The sequence below is a fragment of the Melanotaenia boesemani genome, chromosome 2, assembly GCF_017639745.1.
Source record: "Melanotaenia boesemani isolate fMelBoe1 chromosome 2, fMelBoe1.pri, whole genome shotgun sequence".
Taxonomy (NCBI): domain Eukaryota; kingdom Metazoa; phylum Chordata; class Actinopteri; order Atheriniformes; family Melanotaeniidae; genus Melanotaenia; species Melanotaenia boesemani.
Genome location: NC_055683.1, coordinates 12,709,603 through 12,729,735, shown reverse-complemented (window position 1 = coordinate 12,729,735; position 20,133 = coordinate 12,709,603). Strand labels below are relative to the sequence as shown.

The following is a 20,133-nucleotide window of genomic DNA, read 5'->3' as shown; positions in this document are numbered from 1 at the left end:
TGAACAAATTAACAAAATGCCAACCGTGTAAAACATAAAAAAATTCTTGAAGTAGGCCAACTAATGCCCCTTATGTTTTAAATAAAACTCAAATTTTGTGAATTTCGAGTCATTAATTTTGGTGTATGTCATAATTATATTGAATTTTTTTTTCTTTTGTAATTATGCCGTACATTGTTACTCATAGCATATGGTCTTCAGAAACATGCATTTCTTAATTGCTTTATCTATACAATATGAATGTTTAGATGAAATCATTCAGCATCCTATAAACATTAAGAAACAAACAAAAAAGCCTAAAACAATGTACAAAGCTAGATATTTAATGGCCACATTTCAGACAGACCTAACAATTTCCAACTCCTCTTGACTGACAAACCAAGAAAGCAACTGGAAGTATTTTACAGGTCAACTTCAACTGAGTGAAATATACTACGATGAAAGATGCACATTCTGCACCAAAACTAGAAAACCATGTAAAACCATTGATAAACAGCACTGGATTCCAAAAGAAGTGTAAAAGCAATGAAACACCATTGTACTGTAGTTTTGTTCTTGTTCTGGTATTACAGAAACTATCAGTTATTTCTACAAGTCAGATATAGTGTTGGATTAAACTTAGGACATAATATGGGGAAAATTTGCTGAAGGAAACTAAACAATCCTGTCCAATCAGATACATATGATCGTGACAGAAGAGCTGATAATATTACTAAATAAACCTTTTTAGAGATGTGGCTTTAAATGCTAGCAATCTCAAAAGAATGACAATGACTGTTAGTTGTCAATTAAGTTAGCAGTATTTTTTAAAGCCCATTTTCTTGTTTTTTTTTGTTTGTTTATTTTATTTTTTTTATGTGGCTATAACTTCAATGTAAAAACCACCAAATTGGAAAAAACAAAAACAAAACCTCCTCCAAACCATCACTAAACTTAAAACATCACACAGTACTTCTTCAACTGGTCCGTTTAAGAAATTAACAGGTGACATTTGATACCACAAAGCCAACACATTGATGAATTCGCATGTATAAATTTCACATTTCCCATACTCATTTCTATGAAATGTGTAAAAATCAGTTTCATGAAAGAACGGGGGGGCTGCCTGCCATCAGTGTGAAATCCACAGTAGATAAGTGAACACTGACAATGCAGTAACGCAAACAGTGTATTCATTTTATACATGAGTTATATCTTGATGCGGAAGGCAGTGGTCTGTGAGCTGGGGGGCTCTGTGGTGGAGGTGGACTGTGCAGTGGACTTGAACAGAGCTTTGAGAATGGTCTGGGGGTCCACTTCTGGTGTGGGCTGAGAAGAGGCCCGCTGACCAGGGGCTCGAGACAAGGAGGGGGGCAGACCATCTTTCTTGGCGCTGCTGCCTGTGCCTGGAGTGTCACTCAGTCTCCTGTTGGAGGTAGTCACAATTCTTAAAAACCACAGAAGAACAATTAACATGTCCGACATCTTTATTCAATGTGATCCAGAACAACTCTTTTGTCTTTTAAGTGATAGCTGCAAAAGAACTACACTACTGCACTCTAATGGATAATAAACTAAACTATGTGTAGCTTAATGTAACTACAATTCTGGTTTAATTACATACTATTTGAATAGACATAATGTCACTAATAAATAGTGGGTATAAGCTGTAGAGCTTCAGCTACAGGCAAATTCCAGCTCATAAAAATATGCAGAGTAACTGCCAATGAACACATCAGATAACACATTATTATAAATAAATTAAGCCACTTACAGTAAAATAGGCTGATCAGAAGTGATGACATTTCCCTGAATGTGAAGGTTACACTTCATGGGTTGACCTGGGAGTGGGAAAGAAAAACAGTAAAGCTTAATTTATATACAACTTAAACATAAAAACACAAACAGCAACTTATTTAACCAGAAAACATTTTCTTGCTACAGCAATCGTTAGTCTCAGTGCAAAACAGAACTTAGTCCAAAAACCCTAAAAACAACTTGATGTCTGCATCTTTGCCAATGGCACTTACCGTCCAAACAGCGATTGTTGTACTTCCTGTATGCACTCACAGCATCCTCTTTACGGACAAACACCACCTCAGCAACGCCCACCTTTACCAGCCGCGCTCGCTTCAAGGCACCACACACACAAAACAGCTCCTGTGAACCATCAGGCAACAAAATGAGTTATTGTGGAACCACAAATCTGAGCACCTCATTAGATACAAGAAAGGGTTGGAGGCAAACAGTTACTCACCACTATGTCTTCCTCAGTAACTCTGGGATGCAAATTGTTCACTGTTATTTTAGTTCCTTCCAATGGGCTGAAAGCAGGCTAGACAGGAAAAAAAGAAGATACCACCCGATTAGCAAGACAATGACATCGACATGGTTGATGTAATTGTTCTGCTCAAGATTAACATAACATCTTAACCTAACAATCAAGCTTTTACTATTAAACTATTTAAAAAGGTCCCCCTTTTTTTTGGGAAAATTTTAATAACTTTGATTTGATATGAACTAAATACAGTTAAAAGACAAAGAGACTTTATTGTCATTGTCAAACTACGACAAAATTTAGTTGGTCAGTCATTGTCGCAGCAAAAAGTAAAAATATACAACTAAATGTCTGATACATATGACAAAAAAGCCTGACAAAAAGCTAGCTTACTTTGGGTTTCACTGAAACACACACAATAAAAATCAAATCAACCTCAATAAAAGTATGAGTTTATTTTTCACTGTTAAAATAACTTATTTTGTTCTTAAATCAGGTGCCACTTAAAAAAAAAAAAACAACTATTCTAACTTGATAAATGCTTCTGTTTTTGATCTTCCGATGCCAGGATCAGTGTTTCTACGCATAGTCCAGGAGAAGTGAGAACTAGTTAGTTTTAGTCCAGCCAGTATTTACTCCACAAGAAGCTGTGTTCGCGATGGGGGCGAGAATTACTGCAGGGGGTTCTAAGTCTTCATGTGCAATGAACAGCTGAGACGCTTAATTCATATTAAACATGAAACTGTCCGTGGCAGGGCGGGGTTGTGCATGTGGCGGTGTCTGTGTCTTTAAAAGGCAAATATGATGTATTTATTGTCATACTTTGGTAGCAACTCGATCAAGTCTCATAAAAAGACTAGTAGGGAGAGAAAAGTGAAGAGGCAGGTCAACAGGGAAGCTGTGGACGACCTTCTGTACAGAGAAACTAGAGCTCTTCAGAATCAGATGTACTTTATTAATCCCTGACTGGGAAATTTCAGTGTGACAGCTACATTATAAAATGACAGAAAATTAAACTGTAAAATGCAAAAATATTATATACATGACATGCAAAAAGATATATTTTCTATTTTTGACCTGGATAATAGAAAAAAAAAAAAAAAAAAAAAAAAATCCTAGAGGAAACCCTGCAACGCATTAAAAATAACAGACTAATGCAGATGAATAAAACAGGTTGAGGCAGCGATTAAGAAGAATGGAGGTAAAATGAGTGTTTGTGGAAGAGGAGTCTGGTTCCTGTGATCAACAATGTCCAAGCATGAGGCTTAAGAAATGTATCCTATGGATAAAAAAAAAACTGCCTATAGATAATTGCCATTCTAATAAACACTGAACAACCTTGAAACTTTTTAGATTTGTTCTTGCAGACATAAAAACTAAATTTGAGGCTTTTATCTTGTTTCAGCAAGCAGCAGTCTGTTAGGAAAGCTAATTTTGAGCTGGTCAGACATTTATATTTGGTCAATCTGACTTAAAGCTTCAGATATGGTTGAGTTTTTTTTTTTAATGCCTCAGAGTTAACAAAACTCAAAGACAATATTAAAACATTTTGACCACATGGGGCCTTTAACAACTACAAAAAACACTATCTGGTGATGATTATGGAAAGGTGAGCTCACTATTATAGAAACATTGTGGACCGATAAGATTACTGGTGACCAACTTTCCGTTTTTTATTTGTTTTTATTTTTTTATATGAAGGCAAAATTACAGACTATCTTTGTATTCACAGATTTAGAGAAGCTACAGGTGGTGAAGGTGAGTCTCCTAACTGGAGTGATTACCTGCGGTGGAGTGGGAGTTGACGTGCTGGTTTCTGCTGTGCTTTGTTGAAGAGTCCTGGAGACCGGCTGTAATTCTGCAGCTGAAGAGCGAGCGGCACTCATGCTGGTGTTAGGCCGAGTGGGAGCCACAGGGACAGGAGGACGTGGAGCTGTGTAAGCATCGTTTTTAACCACCTTGGTGATTGGGGCTGACATAGAGAATGTAGATCCCACTGTACCAGACTGCAAGAAATAAATGTAGACAAAGTTAGAAATACTTAAAATTATGTGTTGAAGTTGTAGTGAAGAATTTTTGCTCAGTCATGAAACCATATCAAGGAACTTACCCTTGATTGTAGCATATTATTGGCAGTTGTGATCTTTATTTGTTTACTTGGGGCGCCATCAAGCTCATCTAAGACAGGCTGTGAGAAACAAAATATTATATATAATAACATGTTTAACAACCTAAACCAATACTTAATGGAAATAGTGTTTTACCATATTAAAAATACAAAGGAAAACAGCTCTACCTTTGTAGTTGCACGCATTCCACCTGGCATCCCTACTGGACGTTGCTGTAAAGAGAAGGACCGTTTAGCTTGTTGGTTTGCACTTACATGTGTAGACTATAGCACTGTAACACAAAGGAGCTCTTCAATCTCACCTGAATGGTCTTGGTTATTTTTAGAGGTGGTGCAGTAGCTGTTTGTGACGGTGTTCCTCCAATGCTTCTCTTTAGGCTAAGCCTATCTCGAGCATCCATTATTCTGATATTATTGCTCACTTGTGGTGTTGTGCTGGCCCTTGCACCCAGTCCTTGAACATTGGTGGCAAACTGCCTAGGGTTCCCACCAGCAAGAGTGTTGCTGGTGTGTATCTGTATCTGGGGCACAAGTGTTTTGCTCTGCAGTTGGCTTGTTATTGCGGTCTTTAGTGAGATCTGTGAGGGGGAAGTTAACTGACTCTGCCCCTGTTTACGCGAGTTGATCATTTGCCGAGCATCCTGTACAGCCCCTGTTCCAGTCCTGCCACGGATTTTGAAACGGGCATCTTTCTGAACCAGTTTCTCTCTGGCATCTTTCACTTGGAAACCTGATGAGAAATAAAACAAGATTTTATGACAAATAAATAAATATCCCCAAAACATAAAACACTCATATCACCTCAACTGAAAACCATAATAACATCCTTTACCTGGTCCTCCTCCAAGTCGCTGTCTTACATCGTTACTCCCAATCTTCTGCCTGGCATCAAAGGTTTTGCCATCCCCCACTGCACCTCGTCCAAATGTGGGCCTGAGACAAAGATTAGGTTTCTACATAAACAGTTCGTCTACAACATGCTGACAATAAGACTGCTAAAGTTCACGATTTAACAACTTTCTGGAATTAAACATATTAGCTATCAAAGGTATCAGAATGGTACTTTGTTTTAAAATAATACTTTGTCACATACTTAATCACAAAGTGCAGTCGAGGACAATCCATTAGTCAATAAGCGTGTTTATTGTTTCATGGACTCAATAAACGTGTTTATTGACTCATGGATTATTACGCCCAAGGTGAAGATTTCAATTAAAGCACTGCAATAAAAAAAATATTTCATCCAGAAGTGGGAGCAGAATCCTGCTTCAACGCCAAGTGTAAATATTAGCTTTGTAGCTAGCTAAGTCGAAAGAGGAAAGCTACAAACAAAACACCAAGCAAAACAGGGTATAGCACTGCATGCGCGTTAACTCAGCCACTAAAATTCAGACACATTAAAAAATCGTGGTTGAATAATTAACCTGTATTTTCATTATTTCAAAATGAACATTCGTTTGAGTTAAGGCCTGCAGCAAATGGCTGCTACTTATCCAAGCATTGAGCTTGGAACTGCTGCAAGCTAAAATAGCCTAGCATTAGCATACGTTACCCAACTTACAACTAACAGCGCTTATTCCTTGCTATGTTTTCGAGAATTTTACTAAAAATTGCTACGTCCTTTAGAAACATTAACCAAACAATTTAGTGATCACTTAAGTACCTTTTAGCTGGAGCTTTGAGGTTAATACCGCGCCGACGTATGACTTCATCCAAAGATACGTCTGCCATTTTCTCACACACTTTCACACCGCGTCTGCGCTGGGAGATTTTGAGTATGACTAAGGGAAGCGATGGGGGCCAAACAAGACAGTTGCTGCTGTGGCACCGAATATCATATATCTTATAAGGACAATGCTTTGAATTATGGAATTCAAATAACCCAAGATTTACGACGTGACGTTTAGCATACTGAAACAGATTAACAACAATATATAATTATCTTACTATTGTTGATGAATCTGTGATTGATTGATTAATCTTGACGGTATATTAAGCGTACGTAAATACCCATGAGTCTTTGCGACAGCTAAAACAGGAAAGATTTTGAGCGAGTAACACGATGTAAGATCATTTGAAAAATTTAAAACCCCAATATATAATTTAATATTATTTCACGTATCTTTAGTTGTTGGTTATAGATATAAATAGATGAGTGAAAGTAACACATGAACAGCACCCTGATAGAAGACGCTCAGGCACTGTGTTTAGTCAGGTAATCGACAAGTGATTGGTCATGCCTTAAACTGATGAGTAAGGAAAATAACGATGCGGGGTGACGCCCGTATCCTCGTTCATCATACGAGAAGAATTTTTGAAGGGGTACAGGTCTGCCTGCTGAGGTGACTTGCCTACTTTGCGAGATGCCTCGTGGGAAAGGACCTCCCCCGAACCCTCTCTATGTAAAAGAAAAAAACATTAATGTCTGAAAACCTGTTACTAAATATAATACTAATGCGTTTCAACAGAATCACTAACCAACAGACTACAAGTACCTACCTACGAGTTTACACTTTAACTTGTAAACTATGAACAATGTTCTGATTTATCACAAATCTATTTTACAGTTTGGAATTAGAGTTAAAGTTTTTATTATTATTATTATCAGAAAGTAGGTTAGAAAAACTCAAACTCCCAGGATGCAGCTGTGCGGGAACAGCTCACTGCTGCCTCGCGTGAGAAGCGTGACCAGGAGACCGAAGGATTCGGATCCGCACTTCTGGACCAGCACTTCTAGACCGCTTATCTTTCTCCAGCAGCGTCCACTATTTCATTCGAGACCACTATGGATGCCAGTTACTTAAATGATGGTTGAAGAAATGAAGGTTTTACTGTGATAAGTTGATCTGACACTATTTACTATTTCTTGTTTGTTGTTTCTTGTTTTTCTAACTTCTCTGCAGGTTTCCCTGATTTGTGATCAGTCAATAAAACATTTCGAACTGTTTCAGTGTTTTACTTTTTTTTTTTTTTTAAACTTTTTAATCACACAACAAAATGAGAAAAAGACACTAAAGACCAGATATTTTACTGTTAGGTTTGAAGCACAGCATATGTCTGGAAACTGCAACTTGGGTGGCTGAAGGACCTGTTGCCCCAGAAATGCAGTTGCTATTTTACAATTATCCAGTAGGTGGTACTGTCGAGGGGGGAAAAGGTGCCTGGAAGTGGGGGTCTGAATCTGCAGGTCTCCGGGTCTGCAGACATACTGTTGTGCTAGCGTCAGTATCTCTGGGAGAAAGGGAAATGGCTGCAGCTCTGTCCCGAGCTCTGAAACTGCCCGGTAAGATGCACAACACGTATTCCAACGGGAGAGATTAAAGTAAAGGAAAATGTGCTAATGTGCTGGAACCATACGAGCTTTGCGTCGGTCCTATCGAGCCTCCGCTTTATAAATGCGACTGCTTTATTTCATACATCGGTTAACGGTAACCTGTTTATAAATCTGTTTATAAATAGCTCAGCATCCTTCTGCATAAGCGGCATGTTTTCTCTTCTTTATTATATTTTTATTATTATTCCCGCATACCGTTATATAAGGTAGACATCTGTATGCGTGTGTGTGCGTGTAGGCTAGCGTCAGAAGAGCATGCTTACTGTGTTGTGGTCTGCCATCGAGTACAGCTTCTAGCTAACCCAACACAAACGGACCTCATGATGGTTAAAAATGCAAAGCAAAAGGAGAAATATTATACTTTAAGCCTAGAAAATATCATTTTACTGGGTTTTTTAGATGTGCATTTCTGCGTGTGTTATTGTTAGAATAATTTACTTGTTCTTCATTCATTTATTTATAACATTTAACTGGTTAATTACATCACACGTGATGTATTTATTGAATTTCACTATCAAATAATAATAATAAAAATACATACTATTGTTATGCCTTTTAATTATTAAAAATAGTGAGTACATGATGTTAGAATATATTTACAAACAAGTAATCCGTTAACAAGTGAAGCAGCTACGTCTTTACAGATGGTCTTCGTGTGTCTGCAGGGAAGAAGGGCTCAGGGCTCGGGGAGTACGACCCTCTCACCCAAGCGGACAGTGAAGACGAGAGCGAAGAGGATGACCTCGTGCTCAACTACCCACGCAACGGCCTCGGCAGAGACAGCTCCCTGGGCGTTGGCTCCTCAAAGGTACGTGGCGGCCGATCCCGAAGGCTCGTGGGTGCCACGGATGAGGCGCTGGAGGACGAGGAGGAGGACGAGTGGACGGAGAGACTTCCCAGCAAATCCAGGCAGGGCAGAGAGGACATGAAAGGCGTGCAGCACTGGAGCCACAGGGACTCGGACAGGGAGAGGTTGGGGGAGGACAGAGGGGGTGCCGGGGCCTCGGGGTCCGCCGGGATGGGGGTTCACAGCCCTGATGCGGAAGCGAAAAGGATGAGAGTGAAGAATGCTGTCCGAAGTGCATTTTTCCTGGTGCCCGTGGTCTGTGCCACATTTCTGGTGCTTCTGTGTGCGTTCCTGATTCCCTGCCAAAAGGGTGAGCTGGAAAAGAAGCTGCAATGGGAAAGAGCACTGGGAGATGCTGGAGGTAAAGAGTTTATGTAATTAAAGGGCAATGTCACTGATGAGATTAAGCATAGTATACACGGACTGCACACACACTCATAACTAGGTAGTTTAGAGTAAACAGGGCACCCATCAAGAGCTTACCCTCCCTTGTTAATATATAATTAAAGTGAGCTCCACCAGTTATAATACTTATGTTTGGACATCATCATGCTGCACTTGATGTTTATGTGGCTCACCCTTTCGTTATCATCCACTTGACTATAATTTAGCTGGAAATGTCATATACTCATTGAAAAGAGCAACCTTACACAGATATCTGTCAAAGCTGATTTCTAAAACAAAAATTTAGGGGATTCTTTGTCTTGGTTTCTGCTAAGGTGTCACACCACCAGCACTGGCGATGTGGGATGTTGATGGTGATTCAGTGGAGGATGTCTTTCTAGGTGTGACTGCAAGGGCCAATGGCACCCATTCAGCACAAGGGAACAAAGGTAAGATTGTTGACCAGTGTAAATGCATGTGAAATTAGATATCTTTCTACCTGGTTCATTTCCAAGAAAAAGCTGTACGTGCTACACGTGACTGCTCAGTGGTACAAAGAAATGCTGTTTGTACTGTTACATAGAATGAGTCAGCTGTACACTGTAAAATCTGACTAGTTGACTTTACTTAAAAATGTTGTGCAAAATCGTTCCCTTAAAGTTTTTGTTCATTTGAATGATTGAGTACAATCAACTAGATTAGTATTAGTTTGTCAAACTTCATGAACTTGATCAATTCCATTTAGCTCTAAGTTCATTAATGATAAGATACGCTTGACAAAATGGTGGTTTAATTTTCAACACACATGACGATTTCAAGTCCATATTACTTAAAGGAATTGATGGATTCAAAATTGTTCCTGCTTTGCTCAGGAACCCGGTGTGGGCGGGGTTTCTTCAGTTGCGAGAATATGTGACGTCATTACCAGGTTGTTGGCGCTCCAGCTGCACCAACTTGGAAAAAAAGGATGCCTCCAAAACAGCCATTTTGTGAACATCTACAAATGCGTATAAAACAAGAAAAATCAGAAAGCCATTGTAAAAATGTGCACCGTGAGAACAGCAGCTAATTTTGGTGATAATGATCCATGACCCACACATACTGATGAGATTTTTCACGAACAAACTCGCTGTAACAACGTGATTATCAACAAAAACTCACTGCTGTTTACAACAGAAACTTAACAGACACAAGATTATATATTATAAAGAGTTTAAATAAAAGGAAAAATGGTGGCAGCCATCTTTAAATCTGGAATCTAGGGTCCTCTATGAAAAACAAGATCTCTTCATTATTTCCAGGAAAAATTCCCCAACGTAATAAAATCTCAGACTACAGACGTCTGTGTGACAGTGCAGCAGCTGCCTGGATAACTAGTTTTAAACAGGAATGACCAGTAACTGGAGCTCAGAACATGCTGTCTTTATACTGAAACTATAGTTGAAGGTGGATTATTGCTGACATGAGGTCAATATGGAGATTAGGGGCCTCATTTATAAAGCTGGCGTAGGTACAAAAACCGGCTTATGCCAAATATTGTCAACTTTTGGGATTTATAAAAAAAAAAAAACAACTTGGCGGGAGAATGTTCCTACCTCCACACAATCTCTGACCATGGCATATACACAAAATCTTGGAAAACAGGAAACGGTGACATGATGAGGTGGAGAGTCTGCCGCCAACATTTACCAGTCAGTAGAAGAAAATGCGAAAAGTAAAATTCGGTCATTCATTCTGAGATGCAGCAGAGTGGGACAGACTGGAGCGTCTGGAAGTGATGAAACACACAAGAGGTGGATCTCCTTTATTTATTCATTTATTCTTACACAATCTTTTTGTAATTATTGTCCCAATTTCCATCAAGACAGTCTCCATTTCCCACAACTCGTTGGCCACATTGTTAATAGCGTTGATGGTGTCGCTCTGCACCTGCAGGACTTCCTCTGAGGACACGTCTGCTGTGATGCTGCAGGTCTGGTAGTGGTGCCCTGCTTGTATGTGGGGACTCAGATCAGCAAGAACACCCAGTAACTATCAAATATACATATATTATTTAACACTAAATAAACTGCTACCAATCTCAGCTGTATCTGTACATATTTATTTTATACATTAAAACAAAAGACGACATTAGCAGCATCATTACTGCATTTAGCAGACGATTTCTCTAAAACGATTTACTGTGGGCTGTAGCATCTTACCTAAGGCCCCAACTGGAAGTTGTTCCCCTGGGGGATTCGAACTTCGATCTCCTGCATGGCAGACGGATGCTGCGCCGCCTGAGATAACCAGCCACATCTTTCGATGTCTCTGGCGTCTTTCCTTCGGACACTGTGATGACAGCATCCGCCTTTCTGACATGCATAATGCCCACGCCGTGCCCACCAATTAAACATTTGTCAACGTGGTCCATCAGGATCTCAGTCTCACCCTGAAAAAATCCCCTTTTCCCCTCCCAAGTCTTCATGGAAATAATGTGATGAATATGTTTTACAGACGTTCACCTGACCATTTATAGCCACCATGTGGGCGTGGGAAGGCGTTCCCTCACGTGCGCCCGCTTTAGAGTTGATTCTGATTTATAAGCGGATTTCCTATCTGTTTAGATAGATCTGTTTAGTACTGGTTTCCTCACACCGGGAGCTTCGGAGCTAGAGATCATCAAGGGTGACATGGGATGCTCTTTTTCTTTTTTAACATTCTATTATTCCTAAATAATTCAAAACAAGAAGATAAAAGAAAACTAAACAAGAATTTATTTTAAAATTTGACATCTTTCTGAAATCAATCTAAACTTTGTGTCATTTTAATTATTGATCAACTAAAAAAGTAAAAAAAAAATAAAAACCAAAAAGTACTGTGTAATTGCAAGTATTAAAATACAAGGTTTCACACAGTGAATTATCTCTAATTTGTTTTTAATAGAGGTGAACAGCATTGTGGGAAATCCTGCTCCCCCACCATCACTATTACTCTTAATTACACTGATTCAACTTCATATCATATAACTTAAGACTAGTATTACTAACAACTAGATTAAAATGAAGTTATATATATTTACAGTGTATAAACCTGCATGTTTTGCTGCTTTATCGAGCCATTTTTCTGTCCCAGAATACAAAGCGGTGGCCTTGTCTGCCGTCAGCGGTCGGGTGCTGTGGGAGAAGGTCATGAGGGAGTCTGTGACGTACATCCAGTGTGGACCGCCATACAGCGCCCAGGCATCACCCGTGTGCCTCCTCATCTGCAAATCCGTCCTCATGGCGGTCAGTGGCGCCACAGGTTGGAGCGAGCTCATTGTAATGAAACTGTAACTAAGCACCACAGCTAAAATTTAATCTGTTCACTTAGTCTTGTTATTTCGAATCAAATTCTGCCTAAATTCAGCCACAGCAGGAAGATCAGCTGTGTGGGATTAGAGATAGAAATGAATATGAGGATAAAGCTCTTAAATATAGGGTCTCCTTTCGCTCTCCAGGAACGAGGTTGTGGTCGGTCCTGCTTAAGAACATTGAATCTCAAGCGGTGTTACTTCCAGACCTCCAGGGCGACTCAGTCCCAGATCTGCTTGTAGCAACCCTACCTGCAGATGAGGTAAAGCTGTGCCACCCACTTCCTTTACACACACTGAGGCAAAACCTCACATATAGCCAGATTAAGTCTGTGCAGTAAGTGCTTTATCTATTTCATTCTCTACATTCTGGTGTACACGTCAGATCCTGGCATTTTGTTTTGGCATCACAGATCAGTGATCATGAGATTAGATTTCTTGGTTCCAGGCTTTTGCACTCAGTGACTGTGCATGTTTTCATTTTGCCATATTCATTGTCAGGCTTTGGATTTGTCCCTGACTCTGATCTCTGGCTTGACGGGAGCAATGCTCGGACATCCCGTGCCTTTCAACCTCACCGGACAAGGAAAGCTGATTGGTCCTTTACTGCACGAGACACAGCAAGGAGCATTTTACATCCTGTTTGGACTAGGTGAAAAGAAAAATACAAAGACCTCAAACACGGCTCTAAATAAGACAAGTCACCACACTAGCACAGATGAAGTATTTATCTACAAGCAGCAAATAGCAAAAACATAACTTGGGTTAACGTTTATCTCCTCAGGAAACGTCCAGGCCATCTCTCTACAAGACATCTACATCCGCGCTGCTTGCCCAATGCCCTTGACTCCAGCTCTTAGAAAGAAGGATCCAGTGTGGGAGGGACTCAAGAAAAGCAATTCCTCCTCCCTTATACATATTTACCGGTATGCCTCAGTGATTTGCACACAGGTCTGAGTACACTGTACAGAACTTCTTTGTTAAATACTAAGCTTTAATCAGTCTGTGCAAAAGAGACACAGTAGCAAACCCAGTGATGTTGTGTAGTTTTATTCTTCCACTGGAGAAAAAAGAGTGTTAATTGCATTCATAAACATTACAGAGAGTCAAATATTTTAAAATGTGAGCAATTAAAAGTGATAAATTAACTATGGGCTTAAAATAAGTCAATTCTGGGATAAATTCATCCTAAAACAACCCAGAAGTGTTGTATCAATAGTCAAAGAAACACCAGTGATGCTAAAATAAAGCCTGGTACACACATTATTATTATTATTATTATCAGGCTGTTTTTGTCCAGATTTTGCCTCTTCCCAACCAAGGATGGCAAAGGCGCGGTTAGCTTGAGAAGAATTTCCTATAAAATTATCATGTGGTCTGAGGTGTGTTAAGAGCGAATTCATCCCTATAATTGGCTACGAAATGGGTCATGGCTGACAATCGGAAGTATTGAACATGTTCAATATTTATGACCAAAAATCTTCATGTGTGTGAGGAAAGCCGACGACTCCTGAGTTGTGACTGTGTGGATGGTGACGTGGAACGGAACGTAGCCAATCATAGAGCGAGCTGACTGGGGAGCAAGGAAGGATATAAGTCCGTGTTCACGCCGTCTCCAGTCTGTTATTTTTTTCAGTTTCTGATTTTTCTGTTAACAATAGTCCCAAGACCACCATCATTCCCTCGTCCTGCATGTCCTCTTCCATGCTGGGTGTTGTGTTTTCAGGTTGTTGCCATGGTTCTTCTTGTTTGTTTTTTTATTAGATCTCATTTGATCACGACAGATTTGTAGCACGGAGGACTAGATTCTAGATCGGTTGCGGGACAACATCGTTATGCGTGTGCACAAAGTACGATCAAAACTGTTAAATACCTGATTTTTATATCTTCACGTTTGAGGTCTCAGACAGATAAAATATCTCATAAGATTTTAAAAAAAATCCTTGTTTGTACCAGGCCTAAGTCAAAAGCTCACCTTTGTCATCTCCTGATTTTAGAGGATCTGAGCGTGTTGAGTTCCTGCTTCCTCTTGTGACTGGTTCTGGAAAAAACCGCAACAGCCTGGATGCCGTTTCCAACGTGAACATCACCAGAAGTGACTGGGCGTTGGTATATGGTGCCAGTAAGCTATCACTGCTCAGACAGAGGGACTTACGCAAAGAGTGGACCTTCAGCTCACCTCCCATACACAGGTACAGACCTGCACATCTGTATCTGTGTCACAGCTCAATGAAATATTAGATTTCTGTTCTGTGTTTGTTCAATAAAACACTCATGGTAAAAATAAATAAATAAATAAAAACTTCACAAAGTTGCTTCAGGCCCCGAAGGTCCCACCACATCCTTTCTCTTAGGTTGAGGTCTGCATTTTGAATTACTGCAACAACTTGATTTTTCCAGTTATTCTAGCTGTGTTTGGGATCATTCTCCTCTTTCATTTCCCTGTTTCAGCCAAGCTTTTGCTGTCAGACAAATATCCTCACATTAACCCACGAAGAAGTAAACAAAGGAGTCAGTGGTCAGCTCAATGACTGCAAGGTTTCCAGGGCCTGTAGCTCCAAAACAAGCCCAAATCATCAGCCCCCCACCACCATGCTTTAGAGTTGGTATAAGGCGTTTGTTCTGATGTGCTGTTTGAATTTCACTAAACGTGCTGCAAACGTAAAACATCTTTACTTTGGCTTTCAAAGGACATTATTCTAAAAGTCTTGTGGTTTGTTCTGATGCAACTTTGTTCTGAATTTTAATATTTAACATGCATGTAGAGTCTGAGATGTTACTCTTGTCACTATTTCAATCTCTCTAGGCATTACAGTCTGATCTTAGAGTGAACTTTCTGAAATGTCCACTGCTGTGAAGATTGACAGCTATCTTAAATATTTTTCACTTGTTAAAAATATTTCTGTGTAAAATGACTCCAGATTACTTGGAAGTGTCCCTATACCCTTCCTAGATTGATGGGTAGCAACAGTTTCTTCTCTTAGATGATGGCTGATGTCTTTCCTCCTTGGCATTGTGTTAATGCACAACTGAATGCTGCAGACCAACAAGCTGCCCAAACATCTGCTTTTAAAGATGCTGTTTCAGTTGCTGATTATCAATGAACAACCTGGCTGACGCTTAACTCTTCTAATTCCTAATTGTTTTGCATTCTGGCACAGTTTCGGTTAGTTTTATCTAAGACCTAGTAGGTTTAAGATGATTTTTTCATTATATCCTGATTAATAAAACCTTAGAACTGACAGAAAGTGTTTTATCATTTTACCATGAGGGTACACTGAGTTAATTGGCTTTGGTTAAGCTTTCCTAACAAAAGATTATGAATCAAAGACTTGCTAAAATTTCCTAAAATAATTATTTTCCTGTCACAGCCAGCCGGCTCCAGGGCTCTTCAACGATGATGGAATTCTTGATCTTTTTGTTCAGCATTCAGCAAACGGGGTCATGAAGGTAAAAAGTTTCTTTTTCCCCAAAACTGACAAAAATAGTAAATAATTTAGACATAAGAGAACATGTTTACTGAAGGTTTCCCCTCCTCTTTTGTCTGTCAGGCTCGGATTGTCGACGGGGCCAACGGCCACCTTCTCTGGGCAGCAGAGTTTGTGTGTCCTCATCTTGATTTGGGAACATCGGCTTTCTCCACTTCAACTGGCCAATCAGTTTTCCTGTTCTGGGCCGGTGAGCCAATCAAATCACAGGGAAATGGTAGCAAGACAACTGTGAGTCTGCCCTGAGAGAAAAAGATTATTACTGAGGAAAACACTTTTATTTAAGGGAAAAGATGATAATATGAAACTGAACCATGTGTTTGGTTTATTTTTCTCTACTGTCTTACTGTTTAGGTGGAACCAGGTGTACCTGCACCAGAACCACTCATCAGAAAACTCTTCCTGCTGCACCCTAGATATCCCACAGTCCTGCTGGAGCTAACCAGTACCACAGACACAGCAGTCACATCTGCAGGCAAGGCTACAAAACTTAGTGCAACTATTTGAAAATGGTGCAAAAAATTACACCACATATCTGCTCCAGCGTCCTGTTTAAAACACTTTCTCTCTGACAGTGAGTTACCAGCAGCACCAGAAAGACGCCACCTACATCACCGTCTCCTCCACGCCTACAACTGACTCAGAGCCTGGTGCCCGAATAGTCAAGAGCATGAGCCTCAGAGCTGCCATCGCCAAAGGGAAGATCGTCAGGCTAGGTGAAAACAACAAAAAGGGGAGCCCCGTTAAACCTGGTGCATTTGAGGTCAACACTTTCTTTAGGCGTCTGGCTTTCAAACAACAGGTGAGGTGGACGCTGAGTCAGTAAAATCAGGTGATCCTTTTATTCAATAACTTGTTAACATACACCAATTAATAATCTAACTCTTTGTTTAGTGAAAAACGGAGCAAAACAATTCAGCTGAGAGGAATCACGGGTGAAAGGGATGAACACTGGGAACAATTCTGCACTGAGGAGATGTTTCGAATTCATTTGAAGCTGTTTAAATGCTGTTAGGATCAATAAGCAGACTTTAATTTCTGTTAAATGTGAAACAAATGTCATGTTTTGGTTTATTTTATGTTTGTACAATGACATTGTATATTTAAATTATTTAATTAGCATTAGGAAGTTTGTAATATTTAACTTCAGCAGAGCAACTGTATTTTATCACTAACAATGAAGCACAATAGTAATGCTATAAGAGCATGTAAATTTATAGACCTCTCTCAAGGCCAGTATTTTTATTCCTATTGGTTACATCTAAATTGTAAAGCCGCTAATTATGTATTTTTCTGATCACTAAGTTAAGGAGTGTGTAAATATTTAATGGTGTAAAGTATTTATTAGTTTGCTTTAAAGCTTTTATGTTTTTCCTTGTTTAATTTGTTATATTTTTTTTTATTATTGTATGATCAAGCACTGTTTATTGAAATCAAATGTAAGCTGGAACTTCACATAATGCAAGAGAAAGTAAACAACCTCAACCATCTCGGTTGGAGCGTGCAGTGTTCTTACGTGACCACTTGGTTGCGCTGTTTCACCCTTTCAAAAAAAGAAGGAGAAAAGAAAACTCCTCCGTTTTTTCCGCATTGCTGCCGCACCAACTGCTGTAAACATGGCGTCGGCCCTCCTTGGTCACCTGGCCCGGCTGTCGGTCCGCACTAACTCCCGCACCTCACCGCTGGGACTCGCAAACGTACCGGGGAGGACCGTTGCACCGTGCCGGACAGCCGTTAGCACATCATCCGGCGCCATTCTACCCAAACCCAAAAAGGTGAGCGTCGAGTTGTTGCCGCTTATGGCATGTAATGATAACTCGGTTGTAACTCAAAACCCAGGAGAGTATGTGGAGACCTTTTAAACTCGCGAAGCTAGGTTGGTTGGAGCGTGTACTCTTTTTTTTTTCTTTATAATAATAAACGGCTTTTCAGGCTTTCTCACAGCTACTGTAAAGAAGACATCAGCTTTTAAATTGGCTGCTTGACATACACTAACAAGCTGTTTCCATGGTGGGTGTGTGACCCTGGGGAACAGACCCCCTTCGGCCTTATCCGGATTGGTCTGGTAGTGGTGCCCTTCTTGTATGTGGGGACTCAGATCAGCAAGAACTTTGCTGCGCTGCTGGAGGAACACGACATCTTCGTCCCCGAGGATGACGACGACGATGACTGAGGAGTCTGTAAGGCTTCCTGGTTACCAGGTATCACTGGTTTGAGCTCGTGAGCTTCCCTGTGAATGTGGCATTTTTGTTTGTCGGATTTTAAAAAATTACTGAGGCTACGTTTGAGTGCAAGCTGAAAATAGGAGCTTCTAGTGTTCTGCACATAAAATACAGAACTCTGTATATTTTGACACTTCCAATTTTTTGTATTGTGACCACAGTAGAAACACAGCTTTTGCAAAGTATTAATCTGTCAGAGATTAATCTTTCAAACCCAAAATGTAGTTAGTAATTATCTTGAGTGCTTTGTTTATGGCTTGTAGCTGTTGTTGAAACCATGTGTTAACTCTTAATTTCCTTCCCTCCCCAGATTGTCCTGCTGGATCACTACTAATGGGAAGACCCTGACTAGATTGTTGCCTTTCTCAAGGTCCTGCTGCTGCATTTTCTTTTACCTGCACTGGATTCAGGGTTTTTGTTATGGACAGAATTTGAGGTGTCACAAACGTTTCATGTTGTACTGTCACTGCATGCACTACTACAGTCTTAGGAGGAATAAAACTTTGTTTAGTGCAAGTTGGTGACATTATTGAGATTATGCCAGAGACCACACTACGAGTCCATGACAGTACACTTGTCAAATGAGCCCTTGGTGTCCCATACATGCAACTCATGAACAACGATAGCATTAGCTTTGTTTATGACACAACACACGATGTGCTGTCTTCAGTAGTCTTTCAGTGGAAATAAACTGACTCCAAAATCCTCAAAAAGAACAGATGATCCAAAATATGAACTCTTAAAATGCATATAAACTTAAATAGTGGTTATCTCTTTGAGAGCAAACAAAAGACAACTGTAAATCTGAGTGTTAAGCGTGTATTTACAGTAGAGGGGAACATCTTTCACACTGGACACAAGCAAAGGTGGATCAGAGGTCAGCTGACAGCTTCAAAGTTCATGGATCATGTCCCTTGTAAAATTTAGACATAAAGTCAGCCGCTCGAGGCTCTTCACTCTCATGGAAATAGCGCATTACATGGGTCTTCTGCTTCCAGATGTGGATTGTTTCCTGAAGTTCCATTTTTCCCTAGAGTTTGAACAGAAAAAAAAAAATTCAAGACACTGGAATAAACCGTCCTATATTACAAATGCCCCAAATCTATCTAAGATGAAAAATAATGAGAGCGTTTTTACCTTAATGACTAACATGTCGATCACACGAGGGTCGGTGACATGCTTGTTTTTGTCAAACATCTCCCGCACTTTGTTTCTCCCTTGACGTGTTGTGATATCCAGCTGAAACATGGCCACTGCAGACAAACACAGTCACTTTGTTTCCACGTCAACCCAACCCAGGTGATTGTGTCTGTTACTATAGTTGGAAACAATTTCTGAGAATTGGATTTAGGTTACAACAATTACAAAAGATTTTATTTCTTCTTTTACATTGATAAGGATCTTTTATGTGACATAGTCAAGTGGCTACCGAAATAAACATAATACATGGCGGCTTGTTTGTCCACCTACATCCATAATTTAACAGGCATTAGTCATAATGTTTCACTTACAGGAGAGAAATAATGACGAATGGCAAAGACATATCCTAACCGACACAACGAATATGTATAGGCAAACATAGAAAATGCATTATAAATTGCTACAACCAATACACGTATGAAATACAAAAACTAAGAGACGCATTTAATACCAAAATCCCGCTTGAAATTCATACTTTTGTAATTTCTATTAAACATGGAAAAACATATTGTTTGCAAATCCTGTTATAATTAAGATACTAGCAGGTAATTAATTTTTCTGATCCTCCACACAGACACGACCTTGACGCTCGAGACGCTAATCATACAGTTTATCCGCCATAGTGGAACATTTTTACCTGTATTAGGCACCTCCCGGTACCAGGCCCGGTACAGCTCCCGTACCCGGCGCTTAGCCTCATCCAAGTCTCGGCTAAATATCGGTTTTACAACTTTAACGGCACCAGCTACCGCTCGGGTCGTAGCTGTGCTCGCCATGACTGCTGATGTTAAAACGTTTCCGGTCGCGGCCTTGGATGGTGCGATTTGTGCTTTAAAATACTGTAGCGCCCCCTGGCGGTCAAACATGCCAGGACGTTTCTGGTTATGGAAAAATAAACTGAAATCATTTTATTGTATTTTAGAAACATTAAATAAATCAGAG

At 40.0% G+C, this 20,133-nt stretch overlaps 4 protein-coding genes and 1 non-coding gene across 5 annotated transcripts; 3 read left to right on the top strand and 2 right to left on the bottom strand.

Moving 5' to 3' along the window:
* Positions 1–307: 307 nt before the first annotated feature.
* poldip3 (polymerase (DNA-directed), delta interacting protein 3) lies at positions 308–6,189 on the bottom strand. Its single transcript, XM_041995545.1, has 10 exons — positions 6,049–6,189; positions 5,218–5,318; positions 4,688–5,115; positions 4,554–4,598; positions 4,368–4,445; positions 4,042–4,263; positions 2,237–2,314; positions 2,010–2,139; positions 1,754–1,820; positions 308–1,405 (listed from the first exon to the last, which is right to left on the bottom strand). Exons 1-10 carry the CDS (start codon positions 6,114–6,116, stop codon positions 1,189–1,191), a joined length of 1,434 nt encoding a protein of 477 aa, XP_041851479.1. The 5' UTR covers positions 6,117–6,189; the 3' UTR covers positions 308–1,188.
* Positions 6,190–6,621: 432 nt separating this feature from the next.
* Positions 6,622–6,774, top strand: LOC121634844. The gene has a single exon (XR_006009309.1). It is a non-coding gene; the product is annotated as a U12 minor spliceosomal RNA (small nuclear RNA).
* Positions 6,775–7,567: 793 nt separating this feature from the next.
* On the top strand, positions 7,568–17,259 carry fam234b (family with sequence similarity 234 member B). The gene is made up of 13 exons (XM_041995504.1): positions 7,568–7,668; positions 8,385–8,927; positions 9,286–9,399; positions 12,065–12,232; positions 12,429–12,544; positions 12,783–12,933; positions 13,066–13,207; positions 14,279–14,473; positions 15,653–15,731; positions 15,833–16,000; positions 16,124–16,244; positions 16,345–16,571; positions 16,664–17,259. The coding sequence occupies exons 1-13, from the start codon at positions 7,632–7,634 to the stop codon at positions 16,664–16,666; spliced, it is 2,064 nt and encodes a 687-aa protein (XP_041851438.1). The 5' UTR covers positions 7,568–7,631; the 3' UTR covers positions 16,667–17,259.
* On the top strand, positions 17,241–18,507 carry LOC121646536 (essential MCU regulator, mitochondrial-like). Its single transcript, XM_041995583.1, has 3 exons — positions 17,241–17,544; positions 17,805–17,970; positions 18,302–18,507. Exons 1-2 carry the CDS (start codon positions 17,386–17,388, stop codon positions 17,940–17,942), a joined length of 297 nt encoding a protein of 98 aa, XP_041851517.1. The 5' UTR covers positions 17,241–17,385; the 3' UTR covers positions 17,943–17,970; positions 18,302–18,507.
* A 287-nt stretch (positions 18,508–18,794) lies between these two features.
* On the bottom strand, positions 18,795–20,001 carry ndufa6 (NADH:ubiquinone oxidoreductase subunit A6). Its single transcript, XM_041995570.1, has 3 exons — positions 19,829–20,001; positions 19,129–19,244; positions 18,795–19,021 (listed from the first exon to the last, which is right to left on the bottom strand). Exons 1-3 carry the CDS (start codon positions 19,965–19,967, stop codon positions 18,890–18,892), a joined length of 387 nt encoding a protein of 128 aa, XP_041851504.1. The 5' UTR covers positions 19,968–20,001; the 3' UTR covers positions 18,795–18,889.
* Positions 20,002–20,133: the final 132 nt, after the last annotated feature.

Bases quoted from the DNA above. Each gene is read 5' to 3' on its own strand.
- ndufa6 (XM_041995570.1), bottom strand. From the start codon at position 19,967: ATGGCGAGCACAGCTACGACCCGAGCGGTAGCTGGTGCCGTTAAAGTT. The intron at 19,245-19,828 runs GTAAAAATGTTC...GTTTGTCTGCAG, and splicing joins CCGGGAGGTGCCTAATACAG to TGGCCATGTTTCAGCTGGAT. The intron at 19,022-19,128 runs GTAAAAACGCTC...TTCAAACTCTAG, and splicing joins TCGACATGTTAGTCATTAAG to GGAAAAATGGAACTTCAGGA.
- poldip3 (XM_041995545.1), bottom strand. From the start codon at position 6,116: ATGGCAGACGTATCTTTGGATGAAGTCATACGTCGGCGCGGTATTAAC. The intron at 4,599-4,687 runs GTGAGATTGAAG...TTCTCTTTACAG, and splicing joins AAATAACCAAGACCATTCAG to CAACGTCCAGTAGGGATGCC. The intron at 4,446-4,553 runs GTAGAGCTGTTT...TGTTTCTCACAG, and splicing joins GAATGCGTGCAACTACAAAG to CCTGTCTTAGATGAGCTTGA.
- LOC121646536 (XM_041995583.1), top strand. From the start codon at position 17,386: ATGGCGTCGGCCCTCCTTGGTCACCTGGCCCGGCTGTCGGTCCGCACT. The intron at 17,545-17,804 runs GTGAGCGTCGAG...CCTGGGGAACAG, and splicing joins TTCTACCCAAACCCAAAAAG to ACCCCCTTCGGCCTTATCCG.
- fam234b (XM_041995504.1), top strand. From the start codon at position 7,632: ATGGCTGCAGCTCTGTCCCGAGCTCTGAAACTGCCCG. The intron at 9,400-12,064 runs GTAAGATTGTTG...TTTCTGTCCCAG, and splicing joins TTCAGCACAAGGGAACAAAG to AATACAAAGCGGTGGCCTTG. The intron at 12,233-12,428 runs GTTGGAGCGAGC...TTCGCTCTCCAG, and splicing joins GGCGGTCAGTGGCGCCACAG to GAACGAGGTTGTGGTCGGTC.